This window comes from Quercus suber, unplaced genomic scaffold (genome assembly GCF_002906115.3).
Source record: "Quercus suber isolate HL8 unplaced genomic scaffold, Cork oak 2.0 scaffold_21, whole genome shotgun sequence".
Taxonomy (NCBI): domain Eukaryota; kingdom Viridiplantae; phylum Streptophyta; class Magnoliopsida; order Fagales; family Fagaceae; genus Quercus; species Quercus suber.
The window spans coordinates 332432-358003 of record NW_027069486.1 but is presented as its reverse complement, the minus strand read 5'-3'; the positions used below and the strand labels follow the sequence as shown (position 1 = coordinate 358003).

The 25572-nt window shown below is 35.4% G+C and overlaps 4 protein-coding genes across 6 annotated transcripts; 2 read left to right on the top strand and 2 right to left on the bottom strand.

Annotated features, from left to right (window-relative positions):
• Positions 1–508: 508 nt before the first annotated feature.
• LOC136063258 (uncharacterized) lies at positions 509–1978 on the bottom strand. Its single transcript, XM_065763382.1, has one exon. It carries the CDS (start codon positions 1976–1978, stop codon positions 509–511), a length of 1470 nt encoding a protein of 489 aa, XP_065619454.1.
• Positions 1979–8199: 6221 nt separating this feature from the next.
• On the bottom strand, positions 8200–9078 carry LOC112015988 (protein P21). Its single transcript, XM_024048461.2, has one exon. The coding sequence runs from the start codon at positions 9025–9027 to the stop codon at positions 8350–8352; it is 678 nt and encodes a 225-aa protein (XP_023904229.1). The 5' UTR covers positions 9028–9078; the 3' UTR covers positions 8200–8349.
• A 1821-nt stretch (positions 9079–10899) lies between these two features.
• On the top strand, positions 10900–16434 carry LOC112015974 (uncharacterized). Of its 3 annotated transcripts, none has more exons than XM_024048437.2 (8): positions 10900–11037; positions 11602–11750; positions 12282–12333; positions 12748–12805; positions 13268–13362; positions 13549–13652; positions 14110–14238; positions 15014–16434. In XM_024048437.2, exons 2-8 carry the CDS (start codon positions 11626–11628, stop codon positions 16224–16226), a joined length of 1776 nt encoding a protein of 591 aa, XP_023904205.1. In that variant the 5' UTR covers positions 10900–11037; positions 11602–11625; the 3' UTR covers positions 16227–16434. The 3 variants fall into 3 exon arrangements, with proteins under 3 accessions (XP_023904205.1, XP_023904204.1, XP_023904206.1); XM_024048436.2 differs by lacking the exon at positions 10900–11037 and adding an exon at positions 11077–11159; XM_024048438.2 differs by lacking the exon at positions 10900–11037 and adding an exon at positions 11305–11443.
• A 5673-nt stretch (positions 16435–22107) lies between these two features.
• LOC112016003 (bifunctional UDP-glucose 4-epimerase and UDP-xylose 4-epimerase 1) lies at positions 22108–25508 on the top strand. Its single transcript, XM_024048476.2, has 9 exons — positions 22108–22575; positions 22832–22881; positions 23033–23168; positions 23708–23809; positions 23971–24198; positions 24443–24524; positions 24703–24785; positions 24868–24959; positions 25188–25508. The coding sequence occupies exons 1-9, from the start codon at positions 22381–22383 to the stop codon at positions 25270–25272; spliced, it is 1053 nt and encodes a 350-aa protein (XP_023904244.1). The 5' UTR covers positions 22108–22380; the 3' UTR covers positions 25273–25508.
• The last annotated feature ends 64 nt before the right edge of the window (positions 25509–25572 follow it).

Here is a 25572-nt window from a genome sequence, read left to right as displayed (position 1 = left end):
GTCCAACGGTGGCATCTACTAGCCGATCGATTTTAGGCATGGGGAATGGATCTTTAGGGCATGCCTTGTTTAAGTCGGTGAAGTCCACACATACTTGCCATTTCCCGCTCTTTTTCTTCACCACCACAGTATTTGCCAACCACTCTGGGTAGAAAACCTCTTTAATAGCCCCAGCTTGTTTGAGCTTTGCCACTTCTTCTCTGACTGCCTCAGCGTGTTCCTTAGATGGACGCCGAGAAGGCTGCTTCTTAGGGGTGATCATGGGGTTTACTTTCAAATGGTGGCATGTAAATTCCAGATCTACCCCAGGGGCTTCATAAGCGTTCCAAGCGAATACGTCGAGGTTTTCCTTAAGAAGTTGCACTAACTCCTCTTTTTCCTACAATGGCAATTGGGATCCTAGTTGAAAGAATTTTTCGGGATTATCCCCAATGATGACCTTTGTCAAATCTTCGCACCCTGCGCCCTGGTTCGAATCTTCAATGGGCGATGACTGGTGCTTTAGTTGCTATAAGCCCCTGGTTGACGACTCGGCTCCCGGCTCGTGTTGAATGGCAGCCATTAAGCATTGTCTTGCCACAGATTGATCCCCCCGGATTTCGCAAACTCGGCCTTCGGATAGGTATTTGATTTTCTGATGCAAGGTGGAAGAAACCGCACCCAGCGCGTGAAGCCAAGGTCTAGCTACAATCGCCGTATAGGGTGAAAAGACATCCACAACTATGAAGTCCACCTCCACCACCTCTAAGCCAGTCTGCACGGGTAGCCATATTTGGCCCTTCGGGGTGACAACTCTTCCTTCGAAACTGATCAGCGAAGAATGATATGGTGTTAAGTCACTAAGTTTGAGGTTCAGCCCCCTGTAGAGATCAGGGTACATTATTTCCGCAGCTCTTCCTTGGTCAACCATCACCTGTTTCACATCGTACCCCCCAATTCTGAGGGTGACGACCAACGCATCATCATGAGGCTGGACAGTGCCCACCTTGTCGGCGACCGAGAAGCCTAAAACCAGCTGATCATCAAGTTTGCACCTCTTCGGACCCTGGCCAAATTCCCCCGCATGTAACCGATCCACCGAAATGACTTTGGATGGCCAGGATCCTGTTCTCCCTGGGGCCGCAAAGATAACGTTGATAGTTCCCAGAGGGGGTTTCAGAGGATCATCCCTCCAGGAGTCCGCGCTCATCGGACCTCCTCGGCCATTGGTGTGATGTAGGAGATGTCGCAATTTCCCCTCGTTGACTAGTTGTTCCAAATGAATCCACAAGTTCCTATAGTCCTCAGTCGTGTGCCCATGATCCTGGTGGTATTGGCAGTAGAGATTGCGATTACGTCTGTTAGGATTCCCTGCCATCTTGTTCGGCCACTTGAAGAACGGCTCGTTCTTGACCTTTTTTAAAACTTGGTGGACTGGGTCTCTGAATACGGTGTTGACAGTCTGGGGATTGGCTGTTCCTGACTGCGCAGGAAAATCTCTCTTCGGTTTGCTGCTGGTGTATCGATCCGACCTGAAATCCCTCATTTCCAGGGGGATAACCTTCTCCTTGCCTTTCCCTTGTTGTTGGTCTTCTTCAACTCTCTTGTACTTCTTAATGCGGTCCATTAGCTGACAAATGCTAGTAACGGGTTTACCAGACAAGGATGTCCTTAAATCGTGATCGGTAGGGAGGCCGAGCTTAAACGTTTCTAGGGCCATTGCGTCAAAATTGCCCTCCATGTCATTAAACATTTCCCAATATCTATCCGAATACACCTTCAGGGATTCTCCTTCCTGCATGGTCAAAGACAGCAGAGAGGACAGAGGTTGGGCCACTCTTCGGCATGTGACAAATAGTGAACCAAAAGCTTGGGTGAGCTCTTTGAAGGAGCTGATGGAATTTGGGCTCAGCCCATCGAACCACCTTATGGCAACTGGCCCAAGACTGGAAGGGAAAACCTTGCACATCAGCGCTTCGTCCCTGGAGTAGACAGCCATCCTTTGGTTAAAATGACTCATGTGTTCCACAGGGTCTGTTTTGCCGTTGTAGATGGTGAACGTTGGTTGGTTAAAGCGCCGAGGAAGTCTAGACTCTTCGATCCTGCGCGTGAAGGGTGACCTGGAAATCTGGTTTAGAGCCTTGCTCATGGCGTCGCTTCCGACGTCTCCACGTGATGGACTTCTGCGTTGCCCCTTATGAGGAGATTCTTGTTCATAGGTATAGGACTCGCTGGCTGGTGTCCTGGATTTGGGTTGATAAGTGACATCCAACTCATCATCAGGGCCCTCATCAGAATATGAGGAAGCCCGTTTCCTCTTTGCATGGCGTAACTCCCTTTTTAGCTTTTAACCTCCCGCTGCAAATCTCGGTTCTTCTCTGCATGGGACATGTGGCTTCCGCCATGTGACTGGCTCTGACCAGGGGGTATGGTGTGCATGCTGCCCTCGTGGTCTTGTCTTCGCTCCAGGTTAAGAAAAGGGTCCTCGTGTTAAGAAAAGGGTCTTGTCTTCTTGTTCACCGTGTTCAGCCATCACCTACTGTTGTCTCCACCCCTGCACAAGCTCTTCCCACAGACGGCGCCAATTGTAGGGTCTGTTTTTGTAACCCAAGCCCAAAGGATATGGGTTAAAGGCCCAACGAACCCAGAACAATGAATTTGTAGAGAGTGGGCGAAAGAGTGTGGCTGGTTATGAAGCAAGAATAGTTGGCTAGGTTACGTGCATGATGATAACATAACTAAAGCTTGAACAACTCCATGAATGAATTCCGAAAGATGTTTTATTAAGTGAGCAGTGATTACAGCATTCAGACTAAGTAAAGTTTTCTCTCCCTTTTTCTCTCTTTCTCTGTCGTCCATTATCAGGGACCCTTCTTCTTTATATAGCATCCCTTCCTATCATCTCCATCGTCCACCTGTTCTTCATTCGCGCATCTACTCAAGTGCATGTCACGTCATGTGTCTACTTTAGTTCTTTGTGAGTGGCGGTAGCTGAGGTTGCACTGTTCAGGGGTCTTCTCACATAAATGCGGCCAGAAAAGCTGTTGACGCATTAAATGCGGTGGTAGCAGCTTTTCCTTTAGATATTTTTCTTTAGTTCTATCATCTCTGGATCCACTCAGAACTTATCATTATCATTGAGATTGTTAGGAAGGTTATTCGGGTCTTCCACATTTGTTTGATCAAGCTATTTGTGGCTGAGGAGTAGGACGTCCTGGACCAGCAGTGACCTCTTGGACGGCATTCCCCCTTTACTTCTGGGCCTCCTGCCTTCAGATGGGCCGTTCCAACACCTATTGCTCCTCGGAAATATAATAGTCCTTAACAGGGCGCCCCGGGCCATTAAGTAGCTTTGGGCTTTTACCCCCCCCCCCCACATTGTTTAATTAAAAAATCAAATTTGAAAATTTTCTTTGAAGTTCGTTCTGTTTTTTAATTAAAAAATCAGATATGAAAATTCTCTTTAAAATTCATTTTGTTGTTTAATTAAAAAAATCAGATTTGAAAATTTTCTTTGAAGTTCATTCTGTTTTTTAATTAAAAAATCAGATATGAAAATTCTCTTTAAAATTCATTCTCTTTGTTAATTAAAAAATCAGATCTGAAATTTTTCTTCAAAAATCATTCTCTATGTTAATTAAAAATCAAATTTGAAATTCTTCTTTAAAAATCATTTTTTTATAATTAAAAAATTAGATTTAATTTCTTCATATAGAAGAGCTACAGATCTATGATTTTTGTATAATATCTAATTATAAGTGTAAGAATATTAATACAACATGTTGCATTTTCATTATAATTTATAAGGGTATTTGAATGATCATTTAGAGTCTAGAAGACCGGACTCTGTCTGGGCAGAATAATGTCTAATACCTACCCATTCTGTAATCTTGTTCCCGAACATTAGAATCTTAGGTTTGTAGAGATAGTGTCTTATTTTCTTCTAATAGATTGTAACTAGGAAATAAGGCCTTGTATTTTTTTTACTAAATTGTAACTAGGAAACAAAGCTATGTACAATTCTTTTTTATCAAGATGTATTCAAATCAATAAGAATATGAACTATTAAGATATTTTGTATTTTTTTAGTATATTTTTCTTATAAAATAAGTGGTGACTCCACATAATCCAAAAAAAGAGGTACCAATGCCTATCATTTTTGAGAGCCAAGTCCAGTCTCTCACAATTCCAAAATTTTGCTATAATTGATGCCAAGTGTTTTGTTTAATTATCATGTAATGTCAAGTGTTTAGATTTTAAATGCATCTCAATTTCAAGCCAAATGTCATTTCAATTATACTCTCATTTTATTTCAACTATATTTACATGCAAGTTTATGCATTTAAATTTTAAGAGATGTGTTATGTTCTCAACATTTTTACAATATTTTCCTAACAAATCATAGGTGGTTAGTTGTTATTGGTTTAAATTTGAACCTAACGCTAAGATTACTTTTTGCCCCATCAACAACAACCAGTAACAACCTACTACTTAGGATTTATTGTAAAAATATTGTGAAAATATGGTGGATATATCATTTTTCAAATTTTAAAAATATAAAAAGACTAAATTAGAATTTATTATGCTTTTTTGTCTCACTATTTAAAAAATCCTATTCAGTTGAAGAAAATTCTCCGAGTATCACTACTAGCGTAAGATATTGGGATTTTCTATTAGTCAGGAGAAAGAATTTTATTTCCTTTTCCTCATTGTTGTTCATGATGCAAATGCAATGTATGTTCCATACCGGTTGTCAAATATTCAAAGAAACATATAGGTAACATGTGAAATTTAAGATTTTATATATTTATTTATTTTAAGTTTTTGAATTTGGGTAGAAATTTGGTAGAGCCTAGCTATTTCCTATTTTCTTTCTCTCCCAGTTATTATTGTACTAATTGTGGTCCTTATAGATCCTTTTCCTTTGTTACAATTGCATTTTTTGTTTGGAGTTTTTATTTTTTATTTTTTTTGGGGGATAATTCAATAATAATCCTATCATGGGAGATGAGGATTTAAATTTTTTATGTTTCCGCAAGAAATAATGTCAACTAAATGAGTTACAAGCTTTCTGACAATTTTGATTTGGGCTTGATCTTGGGAATCTTTTGCTTCAATACTCAATACAGCCATACAGGTGCATGTACATAAATTTATGAGTGTCCTCTTTTTACCTTTTTTTTCCCCACAATTCCGAAGTTAATGGATTTATTTAAGGTGGAAATACTATTTTCGTATTTACATTTTCACACAATTTTTACTTTCGTCCCTGCTTTTTTATTTTATTTCTAGTCTCCAAAATCAAATGCCGTTTCATTTTGGTCCCTATCGTTAGCTTACTAACAGAAAATAGTCTATGTAGCAAACGAAATCACTGTTTGCACAATAAATGCTGATGTGTCCATTAAAATATTATTAAAAAATTTATTTGCCTTTTTAAAAATGCCACGTCAGCAATTTAATTAAAAAAAAACCACATTAGATAAAAAATTAAAAAAAAAAAATTCTAACCTTCTTATTAAAAAAAAAAAAAAGAAGAAAATAGTTAATTTTTTTTTTTTTTGGAAGAACACGAAGAACCTAAAACATGTGCTCTTCATTTTATTCCCCAACAAAGCTTGCCTAGAAAATTAAAATTCTATATTTTCTTTTCTTTTCTTGCATTTTCTTAGCAACCAAAACCCATAAATCACTTAGATTTACAAGATAAAAAAGACATGCCCATAAAAATTTACAAAACATAGAGACATTTAACAATTACAGTAAGACATTCAACAAGATTTTCTTATGCTTTGAAACCAAACACACAAACACAAAACTCAAAGTCGATTCATCAATAAACTACACCAAAACACAAGCCAATTCTCATTAATTTTAGATTTGGTCAGCCACTACCGATTTGAGAAAGAGAGAGTGAAGATGAGATGATAGGCAATCTGGGTCAGCCACTACCGATTTGGGTCTTTAGGTCTTTAACCATGAGATTCGGCCATGGGCCTTTGGGTCTTCAACCATGGGATTTGGCCATGGGTCTTTGGCCGTGAGTCTTTAGCCATGAATTTAGAGAAGATGATAGGCCGTGGGTTTTCAGTCATGATATGGATTGGCCACGAGAGAAGAGAGAGAGCTCGGGTTTGAGATGAGAGAAGAGAGAGAGGGATTGGGTCTCCATGATTGGAATTTCAGTGTGAGACACTCGAGTTTCAAACTTGAGTGTGAAACACTCGATTTCTAAGTGCATTTTCAAAGGGCAAAATCGAGTCCTCTGGACTCGAATTGTTAGAAACCAAATATGTTTGAAACGTTGTCTAACTAATAATATATTTTGGGTTTTATAGTTATTTTTTTTTAAAAATCCCCTTTAGGTTCATGGAAGAAAAGTTTAGTTTTTTTCAACAAAAAAAAAAAAAAAAGGATTTTAAGAAGAATTTTCAAATATGATTTTTTTTAATTAAAAACAGAATGAACTTCAAAGAGAAATTGCAAATCTAATTTTTTTTTAATTAAAAAACAGAATGAATTTTGAAATAAAATTTCAAATCTGATTTTTTGTTAGAAAACAGAATGGATTTTAAGAAGAATTTTCAATCTGATTTTTTAATTAAAAAACAGAATGAACTTCTAAGAGAAATTGCAACTCTGATTTTTTAATTAAAAAACAAAAATGAATTTTGAAATAAAATTTCAGATCTAATTTTTTGTTAGAAAACAGAATGGATTTTGAAATAAAAAATTTCAGATCTCATTTATTTATTTTTTTTAATTTGAAAACAGAATAGATTTTTAAAAAACATTTTCAAATCTTTTTTTTTTTTTAATTAAAAAAGAACAACAGATCTAAGATCATATCATATACATCCTACACCTATATGATTAAACATATGAACATACATGGACAAACAATCATTACATTTTTTATGAAATAAAGGTTCAAAAACTAGAAAATCATATTTAGAGATTAAAAATCACATGGAGTATATAATTAGATACATATGCTAATGAAAGAATAAACATGTTAATAAGAGAGTAGAAATGATATCTGCATCAATGCATGAACAAATTCTACAGGGGAGTAGGAAAAGTGCTTTAGAGTTAGAGAGAGTGAGTCTCTCTAAGTCCTAAAGAATTAATACTTAATAGAAAAGAAATTCTTAAAGTCAAATTTCCTGAGTTTCTTTAACGTTAAGGGGTCAGAGGTGCTGAATTTTGGATTTTCTTCTCTATTTATAAAGGTGTTAATGCTTAAAAAATAAGCTAGGATTACTTAGAAAATCAGCAGATACAAATTAAGTCAAATTTTATATCTAAAAAACGAATCTGATAGGCCTAAATTTGAGCTAATGGACAATCGTTTATGAGCCTAATTCACAACTTGTGCCAATTGGCACTTCTCAGTGCTTGTCCCAGTTTCCTTTTCTGATTCATTTTGGACTCTTTTATGGGCATTTTCTAGGCCGGGAATTGTACTTGGACGTTTTTCAAACTTATATTCTAAATAAAATCCATTTTAATTTGATAATAATTCCTTAAAAGAATAATTATCTGAAAGATAATTACCCCTAAAAACCTAATTATCAACAATTCCCACATTATCAGATTATCCATTTTATTCCTATGCAACCAAACTCATTTTTACTCAAAATCAACAACTAATCACATACACTATTTAATTAATTTTAATTATTGGCAAATCAAAATAAATTTTAATTAATCACATGTGATCAGCTTCACCCAAATGAAATGCATGCAAACTGTGAAAACTTGATCTCGTGATATCTTTCAATTTGACGATCCAATTTGGTAACCAGACATTGTCGCAATCTTTAGAATCTCAAGATTATTTTTATGATATGTGATGGATGATTCAATGCATGAAATGCAATTATCATTTTTGGGTATTTAGAATGATCATTTTAATTATCTTCCAAGGTTAAATTATGGGTGCAAAATTAATTGTCTACAAGAATGTAATTAGAATATAATTTGAATTCTTGATTGAGCTTCCAATTTAATATACATACAATGATTGATGTGTTCTTTAAGGAGGCACACATGGAAGTTATTATTGCATCACAAAGCTAGCTTTAAGTGTGTAAAGTAATTAGCCTAAACCATAGGTGTGTAAGTTTAATTATTCATAAAAATTAGCATATAAAATATGAAGCTCGTAAAATATATATATATATATATATATGTATGTATGTATGTATGTATGTATCCTGACTTAATTACGTAGAGACGTTATTAGAAGTTTAACATAACAAGAGCACACCACAACGTGTACCTACAAGAGGCTTACAAGCTTTTATTACATTACATAATTAGAACTAACTACTAGGTCTTTCCCTCTAAACCAAAGGAAACAACTACTCAAGGGCAGAACACAACCTTATAGTTAGTCCCAGCATTGCACGTAAATGTGCTTGTTGGGTCATCCTTAGGATAACTATAAGCATCTGGGCACCGATCCTTGAAAAACTTAGAGTAATTTGTTGGACCACATTTTCCAGAATTGCAACAATATTGATCGGTCTTGAATACAGTGCACGGATTGTTACACCCACCTGGAGCCTTCAACTCTCTTGGGCATTGCCCGTTGATATCAGCAGTACATTTTATTTTACGGGTGCACCCATTAGATGTGGGACTAAATTCCATTGGGACATTAAACCCATCAACAAGGGAGATGTCAAAGAAATCCTTGTTGCCAAATTGGTTTAAGGCGTATTCAGCTAGGGTGTTGGGGGGTACACCGTAGGCTTTGCATTGTAGGAGCCCCCCACAATCACCAGTCTCACATTTGCCACGTCCCGACCCATCAAAGGCGCACTTGGTTCGAGCCCATATGCGAGCCTGTGTCGTGCCGGGGTTGACATTGAGGGTCCAAGTTTCTCCTTGGTTGAGCTGCTTGCCACCACCAGGCACAGCTGCGGCCCAAACAGTGTAAGGGCAATTGTTTATAATATCGAATCTGGCTGCATCAGCCAAGGCAATGCAAAGAGTGATGAAAAGGAAGGAAATTACGGAGAGGTTTTTGAAAAGACTCATTATTGCTAATTTGCTAATTTGTGCTTGGATATGTGTGTTTGTGAGAAAATGGGCAAAGGTTTATATACTGGTGACTGGTGAGGATGGGTTTGGGATGCGGGTATAGGACGCATAAGTGCAGTAGTTACGTGACCAAATTTTTTGTTGAAAATTTTTCATGATGATGAGGTCTCATTTGGCTTGACATGAAGAAGTCAAGATATGGAGCTCGTATCTTACACAGTTCACGTGCCCAACCTATCTAAATTCAGCATGAAGTTACACTTGGCATTGTTTTTAGGCTTTATCTTTTACTATAAACTCACAAACTTCCAACATTATGTTCAATTTCATGAGAGTAGTTGGAACTCCAAGTCCAACGCAAGGGCTGCTATGCAGTTTTTACGGACTATTACTCTCAATCGGTGGTATCTTGAATTATATATATGCTTCCAATTAATTTACATATTGCACATGGAGTGATTTGATCCTTTGAATTTTCATTCTCCACTTCAAAAATTAGCTAGGTTGGAGCACTACAAAAAAAGAGGGTTATAACTACGTTTAAAAAGAGGGCTACTCGAGTAAGATTAAACCTTAAATTATGCTTGATGCAATATTAATTAGAACCAAAAATTTGTAGTACATCATCAAAGTACGTAAACTTCTTTGGTTCAATATATAGAATGACTAAGGGTAGAAGACAATTAAAAAGCTGATATTGCTTTCTAATTTTGACTAGACTTTAATGAGACAACCTGTCTTTGAGGGAAAGATAAAAAACACTATAGCTAGAATCTCCCCTCGGAGACAACCTCGTTTCCGTTTGTCTGGTATGGAAACCGACTGGAATATTGAAATAAGAAAAAACATAGTCTTAAAAAGCATCCAATATTCTATCAAAGACTTCACTTATATGCAACATGTCACTCATTAATTAATCAACATAGATATGAATTATGATATGCTAGCTAGCTGAAATGATAAATTTATTTAAGATCTGTTTGGAATAGAGGAGAGGTGACTTCTCCTCCTCTCCCTCCATCTAAACATAGAATTAGTAGATAACCTTTTTTCTTTCTAACAGCTAGTGTTCCTATCCTTTCCTTAGTTCAATATTCCAAAAGAAACAGATGAAAATGCAAAGAGAGATAGAGAGATGAAATTGTAGCATAACTCTAACTCTATGTTAAATTTTATATATATCGCTCTCAATCATAAAAGCAATGTTCGTGTCCCATTGATTTAGCACCACATTGCTTATGATTGAGAATGAGCAAATATACAAGAGTTTATTAGTAAATTTCATTTTAGAGTAAGTGTACTAATTTTTGGTTGACTTACCCATAAACTTGATCAACCCTGCTTTCTTACTTATTTTGCCAAAAATATATATTCATAATTTTTATTTATTTTTCTATCATTTAAACATTAAATATTATTATTTTTCCCATCGATTCCATTATTCGAGATCAATCAAACCTGATCAAGTTCAAGGCAATCTTCCTGTTATCATCCTGGCTAGGCCCAAAAATCATACTCTCAAAATGTTTCAGTGGAAGTGTCATCACGTGAGCCCCGCGGGCCCTAGTCCATTTGCGTAAATAAAACAAAAACCAGAGGTGATTTTCGCAAACAGTCAAAAAGTGATTCTTAAATAAATAAAAACGTTTTTTCTCAAAACCGTTTATGACACCAGCCGTGACATAACCCCCACTGTTAGATTTTGATCCCATTGAGTAGTGTAGTGTAGAGTAGTAGTGAGTGTGAGCACACTCAGTCCCTTTCGGTTTTTAACTTCCAACGTAAGCTACTTTTATCTCTGTAGTCTGTACTATTTACTAACAGCATTTAAAAAAGCCCCTCCTCCTCTTCATCAAACACAAACACAAACACAAACACAAACAGACACTTTCTTCCAGTCCAATACATGTATATAATATAATAGCTCTATACTATCTCACTCTCCACTAATAGCAATACCTTCCCTCGCAAGCTATTGTTTTCCTCAAACGACGTCGCTCCTTTATAGTAATATAACTCATCCTTCTCTCACATTTTCTTCTTCTTCTTTTTTACTACTTTTGTATATTGGTCTTATTGTTATCTCAGCGGTTACACTTTCAGAGTCTCATTTTTAAGAGAGAGAAAGAGTAACGCTCGTACAAACTCTCCAAGCTTTTTCTTAATTTGTAGTTCGTTTCCTTTTATGCGTGATCATTTTTTTTTTCTGTTCACTACTCTCCCCTTTGCTTCTTGTGGTTTTTTTTATAAAAAATATTTTTTGTTGGTTTGCTCTGTTTGGTTCCCTAGAAAATGTTAGAAAATGAGACTGAATTAAGCTTTAGATTCTAGGTTTTGAACAATTTGACTCTTGAGGAAGTCAAATTTCGAAATCAGACTAAAGAAGGTGTAGTTGAAACGAAGCAAACGTAAAGTTAGTAGCTTTTTAATTCTCATAAATTTTCCTGGGAAAAAAACCAAAATTTTTTTGTCAAAAGGAGTGATTTTTTAGGCTTGTGCTGTTTTTTCTGCTGCTGGATTTTTGTTTTGTTTTGTGGTTAAGATTTTGCTTAATTTTGGTGAATGTGATAGGATAAGTGGTTGAGGAGGGTGATCATGGTGAAGGTTAAGAAGGAGAAGGAGGAGCTTGCTGCGGATTCAGCTAAAGAAGTTCGATTCGCATCATGTTCGTCATCCTATGGCAATTGTGATAGCTCTGTTCAGAGATGTTCTGTTATAGGGTATGTTGTTCTGGCTATGGCTTTTTTTACAATGATTTCTCATTTCTGAATTGGTTATCTAGGTTCTATACATTTGAAGCGTAGGATTCATATGAGAATTTGTCACATTCACTGTGTTGAATACTACCAAGTTTATCCTATTAGTGAACATGTCACCTAGCATATTTTGGTAAAGCCACATTGTAGTGGTACCAGCAACAATGGTTATTCCATATATATGTGAGAGACTGTGACTCATGCACCCATTACCATTAGGCAAGATATCACCTCACTTTTTGGGTCTCTAAAATCTAACCATTACCCTTGAAAGGGGAAAAAATATTGTAGTACTGCTGGTTCATAGAGATTTTCCACATGTGGACTATGTTCTAGCACATCTGGAATAAAGCAAAGGAGCTTTTAATATGGCCATCAGGGTGTTGTAAGACAATAGGAACAATAGGCATGCAAAGCAGATAATGCCAACAACCCTAATTTATGAGTAAAACAGTTTCAATTTGTATATTGATACAAGCTGTCATGTTATTGAAGGAGACCAACTGGTCCAACCAGACGTTCAAGGAGAGGCTGGTCAGAAAAAGAGGTCAGTCAATCAAAGGAAACTTTAGTTTATTATTTTATTTTTATATGCAAAATGAATAGTTAGAGGTTACCAATAGCTATATAAACTTTGTACTATGACTTGGAGAATATTGAATTAGCACTGATACTACTTCTTGGAGGAACTATAATGCAAAGCTAGCTTGTTCATAATAAATTGCTGGTATTTTGGAAGCCAACAAGCCACAGTATTGAATCGTTTAACATTTAGTTTCCTTGGTTTTTTCCCTGAATTTCTCTTGAAATATAGTTTCATCTCTTGGAATTTTAAAAAATAAAAATGGTATTACATAGTTTTATTGAGTGCACATTCTCCCAACATTGGCCTAAGCTATCTCTAGAATTTGCTGCTGTAAAAGTTTTCTAACTTAAATACAACATGACTTTTGATGGGCAGGATAATCTTCTAAGCGCATTAGTCAAAAAGTACAATGGGAAGAAGTGGAAGCAAATAGGTATTGGCATGACATGTTTTTCCCTTGCTTTCAACTTTGTGCTTGTATTAAGTGGCCTATCTATTTGTTTTCTGATGTCAACCATAGTCTTTTATCTTTGAGAAGAATGTTTTAAGAGCTAGTCATGACCCTCATTCATCTGGCTTCAGTTGCTTTGATCTGTTCTTTAGCTGGAATGCTCAAAATATTAGTGGCACTAGCACTTTGTCAATCCTCCTGCTAAAATCATTTGTTGCATTATTAGATAAATGGAATGAGGCATGAGAGCTACTCTCAAATGTGAAAAAAAAAAAATATATATATATATATATAAATTTCCTCATTAATTTTCAGTTTGAATGAATTTCCTTGATTGTCATTATTATCATAAGGCGTCATTGGATAGTATACAACAGAAGTAATATAAGTTGTTAATTGTCTTATTCAAAGCTCCTTATTTAATTATTTACGTTTCCTGTACAGCTGCACATATACCTGGGCGGACAGATGTTCAGTGCTTGCATCACTGGCAAAAGGTTTTGAATCCTGAAGTTGTCAAGGGATCTTGGACAAAGGAGGTATAAATCATATACTGCTACTTGTTTTGGTAGCCAGAAGAATACTGTGTGTGCTCATTTTTTATATCATTGATATGTTATCACGGCACTTATATTACTCCTCCCCCCACCCCACCCCCCCCCCCCTCGGGATTTACCCCCCCCCCCCCCCCCCCCCCCCTCGGGATTTCATCTTGGGATTTTCAGGAAGATGATTGTATAATCGAGTTTGTGAAAAATTATGGTTGCAAGAGATGGTCTCTTATTGCTAAGAACTTACCTGGTCGCATAGGCAAGCAATGTCGAGAGAGGTAGGTTCTGTAGATATCTAAATCTAATTAGTGCATCAATTATGGGATGCCATGCTAATTGAATGGCACATGTCCTGTTTGTTTGTTTCACATCATTACTGTCATGTGCAATTTGTTAGTTTTCCTTTATGAGAATAGAAACTTCAGTACAATAGAACTCACTTCAACCTCGAGGCAGCTCAATGGGCTGAGACCTTCATATTTATCCACCTATTTTTTAGCAACCCACTATTTATGCATGTTATGTTGTGATGTATGTCAGTTGAGGGTTTTGTGCGCGTGTGTGTGTTATTGGTAAGTTACATGTGCACCTGGTGGGTTTTGAACCAATGACCTCATCCTCCGCCTTACCCTGATGAGGGGAGGAGTGGGGAGGGGGTGCCATTTGAGCTAGAGCTCACTGGCTATATCTGTTTAGAGGATTATGAAGCTTGTAAATTGTAATTATATTTTCCAGGTGGTTCAATCATTTAGATCCAGCTATAAACAAAGATGCATGGACAGAAGAGGAGGAGTCAGTTATTGCTTATTACCACCATAAATATGGTAACAAGTGGGCACAAATAGCAAGGTTTCTACCTGGAAGGTATGTATCTGAGATCAATGTACTGCAATAGATCACTTACAATAGAGTACTAACATTCTTGGAATACACACATTATCATTGCAAATAATATACTGTTGAAAGATACCCATTGAGATTGACCAATTCTGTCTTTTGTAGCTTCAAAAAAGTAAATTCTTTTGGATATATTTTTATAACAAATGAAAAAAAATGCAGCTTATATTAGTTCTTTTAGTCTTTAAAATTAAGTGGCAGAATTCTTATTTGGATTGAGTTATTGTGGCCAGGTGTTCACTAGTTAGTCAGTTTTGGTGGTAGTGTAGCGTGATCTAATTCAAAAATTTTGCCCAATTGAGCACATCAAGCATATTTTTTCAAAGTAGCAGGATAACCTTTACTTTCTTTGCCATGACAGTTTTAGGGATCCTAAAAATATGGTAAATAGTGCAGAAAGAAAGTAATAAACTGGAAAAGATATTTTCTGGGTAGGGACCATTACATAATGAATTCCACCTTCCTAACTTGCACCAAGCTTTAAAAAATTGTTATATTTTTGGTGTCCATTGTTTTATTGTTTGAACCTTGAATAACTAAATGGGCATTACTTAGGTATTTGTGGGTTAATTTAACATTCCCTTGTTGAATTGAAAAATGACAAAATTACTGCACTTATGTTTGCATTTGTACCATCACATCGGTTAATATGTTTGCTTGCAATTATCAAATAGAGAGATGGAGGCCTTCTATTGGATATATCATAATCTTCTCATAATTCATTGATGTCGAGAATTGGCAGGACTGATAATGCGATTAAGAATCATTGGAATTGCTCAATGAAGAAGAAACTGGATTCATACTCAACTGATGGTTGTGACACGACATGTGAAACTATGTCTCCTGATTTCAGCAGCCCTGAAACAAAATCTACATCTCCTGATTTCTGCAGTTCTAGTACAAAACATGAATGCACAAAGGTTAAAGTAGAGAAACTGAATTTCAATAAAATGTTCTCTCTCAATCACAGCATGGAGTTGGAGCACAATGTTGACACTTGTTCTACAGATTTGGTTCTTGGAAATGCTTACGGAGGAGAAATTCATTTAATGGCAAAAAGAGGGGAACCTGAACTGGTAGATCCACTAAATGGGACACAGAGTAACCGCAAAGGTGCTGCTGCAAGTGGTATCACCACTAGATCATCCATACATAATGTTAGCCATGATGAAACAGATGGGCCCTTGGTAGCCACTTTTTTGGATGTTTTCTTGGATGCATCCACTTACACCAAACAAAATCATATTCCTGTTGCTCACAAAATACTTGAAACTCCTAAGAGTTTAAGGGAATATGCTTCAGGTGTTATGAATTCAAGAATGGCCAACGGATCTGGCAATCCATGTTCAACTTCCTTAGCATTGGGACTTGATGAGCACATGGGTCAAGTTGGCAAGAAAAACCAAGTCCATAGGGTTTCGCAACATGCAGTGGATAAAAATCATGCTTACTTGCCGTCAGAGTCACCTCTGGTGAATGCTGTAGAAGATAGTGGTGGATCACCAAGCACATATGTTCATTTTAGGCATCCAAACACTCCATTTTGCTATTCTACTCCAACATACCTTGGACAAAGTATGTACGCTAATGGTAGCAGCCCAGAATCTACATTAAGAAATTCGGCCATGACCTTCAAAAATACTCCTTCTATAATAAGGAAGAGAACTTCAAGAAAGACTGGTAATGCCAACCTTCCTGATGTTACCTGCACGCCAGAGAGCACAGTCACATCTATTTGTGATAGACAATATGTCAATAGTACCAACTTCATAAACACAAAGCAGGGTTTCCTCTCTTTCTTTGTTGAAACTGAAACATCAGTTGCTGTTAGATCTATGGAAAGATGCCTGGAATATGCATTTGACTTGGAAAAGGAATCAGTTGCTGTTAAATGTGGCAAATCTGTTTCTGCAAGCATGTCTCCAAATTTTGATATTTGTTCAAATACAATGTAGATACCTTGAAATGATTGAGTTGTAATTGACCTTCTTTTTAGATTTCTTACCAATCTTTTTTGGCTATGAAATTGAGCATAAAACATGTATTACAGAGATATACTTACATTACCATAGTGCATAAGATTTGATTGCATATGAGATTCCCAATTTGGTAGGCATGTTGAATTACATTTTCATAGGCATGCTTGAGAATGAGAGATGACATTTACATATATTTTAGCTCTTAAATTGGTGCCTTTGTCTTCTCACTAGCCCTACATCTATATGTCAGAAAAACCAAAACTTCTGGAGATTTGATTTGTGGGGAATGGAGATCCCTATATTTTAAGTTGATCATCCTATCTTCTGGTTCTATAACTGTCCTTTATGATTAAATCGAAAAAGAATTGTGTCATGATGGAATTGGTCTCTTTTCTTGGTAGAGATTTTGTATATTCTATCAAAGCTATGATAGGCTCGTGAACTGCATTCAATGGATAGTAACAGATATGGAGAGGAGTTTTATTGCATTTGCTCCTCTATTCTATGAAACTGGGCATTTATCCACAGGGTGTAACCTGAAACTACTGTTATCTTTTTTTATTATAATAATCTTTTGGACAGAATTGCCTACTACTACTACTACTACTATTATTATTATTATTATTTATTTTGTTTTGTGGGCTAACATAGTCATTTCTGTGTATTTGATAAAATCAGGATTGGTTGAAATGTATTTTATTGAGCATATGTTAGACCCAATAGTGGATAGTGATTACAACATGTTAATATAAACAACATTGGGTCCTTTTGTTGCAACTTATAGTTAACATTATGTATTTTATTTTAATATGTCTTTGTCTGGTCATAAAAAACTCTTAATGGGATAAGCATGCATTTTGGATTCACACACATGAACATTAAGGTCCCTATCCTCTACTTGTCAAAGTTTAATTTGGTTTGGCACATTAAAAACCAATACATCATGGTACTCTCATACACGCTCGTCATATATTGTGTTGGCGGATGGCACTATGTGTGGAGAGAATAGCAAGTGAATAGTAGTAGTTCACTCTCCACACTACACGCACACTATTCTAACTGCTCCGGCAGCCTTGCCCTCTTGCCTTTGTTCTCATGAAGGGCTCATCATCTTTATCACCTGGTGTGTCATGGTTGTGTATCCTTTATATCTTTATAATGAATATATGCTAGGAAGTCTTGAGAGTTTAGTAGATAAGCTTTTATCCACTTTGGTTATGTGGATCTTAGTTCAAGTTTTTCATCATTGCCTCATTATACAATCAAAGTTAAAGTAAATTAATTTGTTTGCTAAGTTATATTGATTTCCCAAACGAGAAAAGGTAATTTTAAAAGATATATATGTGCCTGCGGCATCATAGTGAAATTTAGGAGTTGCTTCTTATTCTGCACTCTTAGATGACACTGACTTTTGTTTTGTACTAATGTATAAATGTAAGAGGTAACATCAACAGTATCAAAGCTCATAAGCCTGTATTAAATGAAAGCAGGTTTGACAGATTAACTCCAAAGAAAGAGTGGACCTTATTGGTATGCAAGAGCTGGTCGGGGAGGTGATAGTGCGTGCAGAACTGGTTGCTATGCTTAACTCTACGATCCATGCTTTTTATTATTTAGGATTATTGGTTGATGACATTAGGCATGACTCATGAGGCTGAGTATTTGAGGGAGATTTCTTTTACAAGCACGTTTAAATTTTGTAATCGATTTGCCCATGCTTTAGCCATGGAGGCTCAGTTGATAGAGGGGCCTCAGGTGTGGTTAGAGGATTTCCCTCCCTCTCTTTTACCCATTGTAAACAACGACATTTCTATATGAATAATGAGACTGCTGTTTTTTACTAGGAAAGAAAAGTCTTTTCTCCTTTAATTATATCGAGGCTGCTGTTTTATACTGGAAAAGAAAAGTCTTTCCCCTTTTATTATATTGAGGCTGCAAATTTGTTTCTTGAGTCTCAAGGCAGGGATATCATGTATGCCAACATTGCCAAGTTCAGTGCTTGCACATATGATGCTTAAGTATCCGTTTGAAAACAGTTTTTTAGCTGAAACTGAAAACTTTTTACTGAAAATGTAAAATATAGGTAAAAAAATAAGTTGAATAGTATGGTGGGATTTATAAATAATATCAAAAAAATGCAATAAGACCCATAAATAATAGCAAAAATATACTAAAAATGTAGATAAACTGAATTTTTTAGCTCATCCCAAATAGATGCTACATATGGTATATGCTGTGCTATTAGTGCTGGTGTGGTTTTATAAAGCTAAATGGGATATGCTATGCTACTAGTGCTAGTGTGGTTTTATAAAAGATAGATGGGACTTTGACTGTACTATATTCTTCTTAGAATCTATGTTGATTGGAATTTTTTTTTTTTTTTAAATGTTAATTTTGTTGCACATCCCTAGTCCCTACACACAACTTTGGAAATGTGTTCAAAACACCATATAATCTTAAAATAGTGAAATCGTATCTTGAAAACATGATTGCATAATTTAACTAAAATCGTGTTTTGAACCCACGATTTCAATTGACGTAGTGCACACATATTGTACAAACTGGTGTGTAATTAACAGTGTTCTTTAAAATATATATATATATATATATATTTATATATATGTGTGTGTGTGTATATATATTAATATGTGTGTACCCCATCAAGCACAGCAGTCCTCACGCGACCTGTCTTTGTATCTCATAGTTCTAAATGTTTTGATTCTTGCATTATGTATGTATCTGAAGTTTGGATGGAATACATGATTGTCTGTACAGTCTTTTTATATCTATCTTATCCCTTTCATTTTGAATGTGATTGTAATCTCCTTTTCCTTGAATCAGTAGGCTGCATATTATCCCCTTATCCTTGACACAGTCAGATTTCCTTATCCTTAGCACAGTCAGATTTCGGTGGTGGTGTGATTTAGTTTACCCCCCTGTTTTGAACACCCCATGGGGTAGTCCTCTATAGTTTATTCCAAAAACCACCTTGGAGTTCTGGCCTTTGCCACGCTTAATACATTTCTCGTGAATGATTTTCTTGCATTTAAGTCTCCATTCCATTGTCAATAGTCTTGTAACTTAACTCACGTTTTGATATTTTCAATATTCATGGTTCAAACTTCCTCACCCTCAACAATCGAATTATAAAAAATAAAGAAGGTTACTTCCACATTCCTAAGATCCAATAGGATCCTAAATGAATTATTAATTGGCAAAATCGATCTCGTAACCTCTCATGAATTCCAATTATATATGATTATCTCTATCTTATCTCTCTCTCTCTCTTGCAGGTCATAATCATAAATGCGGAATAATCTACCATTGATGAGAGACCTCGGATTGAAAATAACATTGTAAATTACACAATGAAGTGAAAGGTGCCGTTGATATCTAGAATCTACATCAGGAATTAAATTGTAGGAAAGCCGCTACAAAACAACCTAAAACTCATAGTTAAAGTCGCCACTATTAGTTAGCACTAGAAGATTAACGAAAAGATGCTCTTTGATTTATTTTTTCACTGTTTGAAGAAGGCAATTCAAACGTTATTGATGGAATCATATTAGGTTAACAAACTCTTGGTAATTGACTAATTGTCAATAGTTGTGTAAATTTCTTCTTGTATCAAATTTTTTTCACTGTAATATGAACTTGCCGAACATGTCGGTGAGAGTTTTTAGCACAACTTAAATAGGCCATCTTTTCCATGGGATTTTGTGATGTAGAAAAAATAAATAAATAAATAAAAACTGATGCAATATTATTATGCCCCTATTTCACTTTCTGATTTTGATTTCATGAACTCCTTTATTTTGCTCAGCTGATTGGACTGTTCAAATTGATCCAAGTGTTACCGACTACAGGTACTCAAGTACACATTGAAGGAACAACATTATACTAAATTTCAACTACACATAATTTTGTTTCTTTCTTTCCCTTTTTTTCAACATTACACCTGATTATTAGATTGCATTTTTTTTCCCGCATGTTTTTTCTGCTTATGAAGATGTTCTTTTCTTTTGATTATAGAGCTTGGCTTGTGTTCAGTTTTTAATGAACACACACTAATGCTCATGTCCAATAGGACCCGCATCTAAATTTATAGAAGGGAAATTCCAATGAGTGCCCTTAGGACACTAGTTAATAATCCATTTAAATAAAAAATTTATGAGAAATGAAAAAAAAATAATTAATATTTTGAAAGTGCACTCGTTAGCATTTCCCTTTATGGAATAATCACCATGACAGCTTTTTTCATTTTCCATAAAAGTGGTATCAAAACTTTTTTAAAATTGATTATTGATCAGTGCCCTAAGAGCACTCGTTAGCATTTCCCTTTATGGAATAATCACCATGACAGCTTTTTTCATTTCCCATAAAAGTGGTATCAAAACTTTCTTAAAATGGATTATTGATCAGTGTTCTAAGAGCACTCGTTAGCATTTCCCTTTATAGAATAATCACCATGACAGCTTTTTTCATTTTCCATAAAAGTGGTATTAAAACTTTTCTAAAATGGATTATTCATCAGTGCCCTAAGGGCACTCGTTAGCATTTCCCTTTATGAAATAATCACCATGTCAGTCTCGCTTAACTCTTCCATAATTTGGATTATTAAGCCCTAAGGGCACTCGTTAGCATTTCCCTTTATGAAATAATCACCATGTCAATCTCGTTTAACTCTTCCATAATTTTAAACGTTTAAAAATTGGATTGTTTTTAATTATTGAATTGGGATTTTCTTTTAGCTATGCCGTCAATTGTTTTTTGGATAATTTTTAAATATTAATTATAAGACTGCAAATGTTATGAGTGTTTTGAAATTGTGTAATAATAATTATTAATTTAGTTATAATGTCTCAATAAAATTATATATTTTATAAGTTCATAATCAAAATAGTGTATCATATAGACTTTTAAGTTTTAACTAATACAAAAATAAATTTTATCCGGACATTCATATTTTGTCACACCTCAAAAAAAAAAAACAAAAACAAAAACAAATGTCACACCTGGTTTATGAATGCGTAATTATGTGAACTCACAACCTTTTTGCATATGGTTCTCAAACAATTCATAATATTAATTGGTATAAAAACTAAATAAAAATAACGACATTAAAAACTACTAAACCAATATAGTGAATAAACAACTATCACATTACTTATTATATTATAACCACAAAGTAAATGAAATTTTAAATCTCCTGATTTATGTGAAAGTTTGTGGACACAATTTTTTAGCCTCATTCTAATATGATTAACAAAGAATAGTGGAGAAAAAAAGTAGCAAGTTTATGTGAAAATAATGATTCACCAATTACAATAGTCAACCATATTATCAAGTTATGAATTATCATTTAATCAAAAAAAAAAAAACGTTATGAATGATCAAAAGAAAAATATATATCATCAAGTTATAAAACTTGTGAAAAAAATATGTGGATAAAAGAACTTGATTTATAAATTCTATTCCCACCTTTTTATCACACATGACAAAAAAAAAAAATTGAGGACAATCTCAACTTGATTAAGATATTTTCTTTTGGGATTCCCTGTTAACACTTTGTCCATTTATTTTATTTTAAATATAGAGTGATTGAATTTAGATTCTCACCAAAAGAAGAAATATTCATTTTAAAAATCTAATTTTATGGGATTTGGCAATAATTAGGAGAGGAAGCTAATCGATGACAGCAACATTATGAGGAATTGACAGATGTCTATCCGTAACCATTTTGGCTTTAAAATTTGACGTGTGACGGTGTCACCTCCTTTTCCTACGGTAACGGTATCACAGTCATCCTCACCTGATAATTGAACGCGCGATTTCGATTTTGACAGATCCGAAAAGAAATTAATGGAAAGCGCGCCAACAAAACAGACCAAAATTCGATACCACAACCACAACCACAACTAACCAAAAAAAATAAAAACATTGAATCACAATTCCATTTATATATATATTTCTCTCTCTTTTCTATTTCTGACTCACTACCCTTTCTATTTTTCTTTTACACTTGCATCCATATTTCACTCTCTCTCTCTAAATTCTCATCCCAGACAATTCCCTTCTCTCTCTATAAAAGAAAAAGGAATTCTGAATTTCTTTGTAGTTCCAGTTGAAAATGACTTTCTCGGAAAAGACGATTCTGGTTACCGGAGGAGCCGGTTTCATTGGCTCTCACACTGCGGTTCAGCTTCTCAATGAAGGCTTTAGGGTTTCGATCATCGACAATCTTGATAATTCCGTCACCGAAGCTGTTGATAGGGTTCGTGATTTGGTCGGCCCTAAGCGTTCTCAGAATCTTGAATTCCATCTGGTATCTTCTTTTTTTCTTTTCTTTTCTTTTGTGTGTGTGTGTGTGTGTGTAAATTTCTGTTTTGTTTGGTTGCCGAGAAAAGGAGGGAAAAGAAAGTTATAAATTATAGATTCTTGAATATCTTGAGCAATGCTGGTTTTGGTTTCGGGAGATTTGTATTTTCTTTAATTTTTTTTTTAAACAGTTTCTTGTCAACCAAACGGTGGCGTTTGAGGATTTTGGCTTTTGGTTACATTGCGTGTTGGTTTGATTGCAGGGTGATCTTAGGAATAAGGAGGACTTGGAGAAGCTCTTTTCTCAAACGCAGTATGTTTAATTTCAATTACATTAGCAGTGCTATGAATTTTCACTGTTTTCATTCAATTTTACCGTTAAATATTTTTTGCGGAAACAAACAGAATTATAGACTTTTTAAAGAGTTGGCTTAATTTTGTGCCATTGGCTTTGTTTGAGACAGATTTGATGCTGTGATCCATTTTGCTGGCCTAAAAGCTGTTGGGGAGAGTGTTGCAAACCCTCGCCGTTATTTCGATAACAATTTGATTGGCACTATTAATCTTTATGAGGTTATGGCAAAATATGATTGCAAAAAGGTGCGCCCGCAATTAAATTTCTTGAACTCATTTGATTTTGTTTCTGAATCTTGCGCTTGTAACAAATGGTTTGGAAGTGAATCATCAATAATCTGTGTCTTAAAGAATTTTTTGCTGTTGAGTTATGTATTTAAATTTTCATTTTAGTTGTATTTGATTTTGCTAAATCTTTGATTCCGGTATATTTCTTTCAAATTATAACTGCCTAAACTATGATTTGTATATGTAGCTGTATATTTGTGGTAGTAACATTGGTGTTTTTGGTGTCTTACTGCTAAATTGTGAAGTTTTTTATGTTTGATGTCTAATTCTTTTGTTGCCACGGCCCTTGTAAATCACCCACCATTGTAACTATCAAATCATAAAAAATGTCTAATTATTTGTTTGTCAAAAGTAGTTATAGCATTCAAGTTCCAGTTGAATCTTTAACAGAGAATTGTTTAGTCTTAGAATGTGCGCCATTTTTTTATTGATTACATCACATGTTGGCATGCTCTGCCCACTACTGACACAAGTAATGTTATCCTGTGGCCAAATAGATGGTTTTCTCATCATCTGCAACAGTTTATGGTCAACCTGAAAAAATACCGTGTGTTGAGGATTTCGAATTGAAAGCTATGAATCCTTATGGACGGACCAAGGTATGTATCACTGGGTGCTTAGTAATGTTTTTTTTTTTTTTTTGGGCATACCACACATAGGATTTGTCTTTGAAGTTGGATAATCCCACTTGCTGTTTCTTGTGTTCATAGGAGTGCAGTTTCTTTTATTTCCTGACTTCTAATATATTCTATATTTATAGCTTTTCCTTGAAGAAATTGCTCGAGATATTCAGAAGGCGGAGCCAGATTGGAAAATTATATTGCTCAGATACTTCAATCCTGTTGGGGCTCATGAGAGTGGTAGAATTGGTGAAGATCCAAAGGGCATCCCAAACAATCTCATGCCATACATACAGCAAGTAGCTGTTGGCAGATTGCCTGAGCTTAACGTGTATGGTCATGATTATCCCACGAAGGATGGTAGTGCGGTATGTTCTTTTTTGTGTAAATATTGTTGAGTAGTAGTGGATAGGAATTTCCCTAGTTTTTCAGTAATATCCATTAGTCCCATCTCATGGGCCTTTTAGACACAGACTATGTATAGTTTTGTATTCCACTTATAATCCTTTATAACCATGGCAGTAGTATTTAACTTTCTGTCATTACATAAATTCGATTAAATTGACAATTTTTTTGCGCTTACAAAATATCAAATGTTTTTGTGTTAAACAGGTCCGAGACTACATCCATGTCATGGACTTAGCTGATGGTCACATTGCTGCTCTTCGGAAGCTTTTTACCAAAGAGGATATAGGTGATCATTCTTCCTTGCATACATATTTGTATGTCAATGAATTTTCTCTCACCTATTAACAGTTTATTAGGCATTTATTTAACACACTCATGCTTTTATCGTGGGATTTCTATGAAAATCTTGTTTTAGCATATCTAGGAAGGGTAAAAGTGAATTAAAAGACAGTTTACTCTCTTAGGTTGTACGGCCTACAACTTGGGAACTGGATGTGGTACATCTGTGCTTGAAATGGTGGCTGCATTTGAGAAAGCTTCTGGCAAGGTGACTCTCACATGCCCCTGCAGATCTCTCTCTCATGTAATTATTGGGTATATGCTGAAATTTCTCTCATTTTATGTTTCAGAAAATTCCCACCAAACTATGTCCAAGGAGGGCGGGAGATGCTACAGCTGTTTATGCTTCTACAGAGAAAGCTGAGCGAGAACTTGGTTGGAAGTATGTTGTTATTCTATTCTTTTTTTATATGTTAGAAGTACATTACATTGATATTATTTCATGTTTCTATTGGTGCAACTTTCACTATGAGATGGATCCTTTATAACATACCTGATTGTACTATATTAACCATGCTATGGCTGTGTTTATGTAGCTGACAAAAAGGCTTATAATGTTTATCTCTGTGTCTTAGCTTGTTCTTACAGCCACTTTGGTGCCTTTTTACAGGGCAAAATATGGTATTGCGGAGATGTGCAGAGACCAATGGAATTGGGCAAGCAAAAATCCGTGGGGATACCAGTCCAAGCCTTGAATGGCATGCTTAAGGGCGTAATAAGCAAGTTGTAGAAATTCTTTAGATGACATTCTAGCAAAACCGCATCCCACATTTTATTGAGCTACATGCCTAGCCATCTCAAAAAATAAAGAATTCAACTGTATCAACTTCTCTATATTTCTGCCAATGTTAAGGATAAACTTCATTTTAGCAAACAGAAAGGAAATTCAAATTTTTTTTAAAGAAATTGATGCTGTATGATCTTTCATCAATCTTCCTAGACTCTTAAGTTCTATAAATTGATCTGAGCAACCCAAATGCTTCAGTGAAATACTT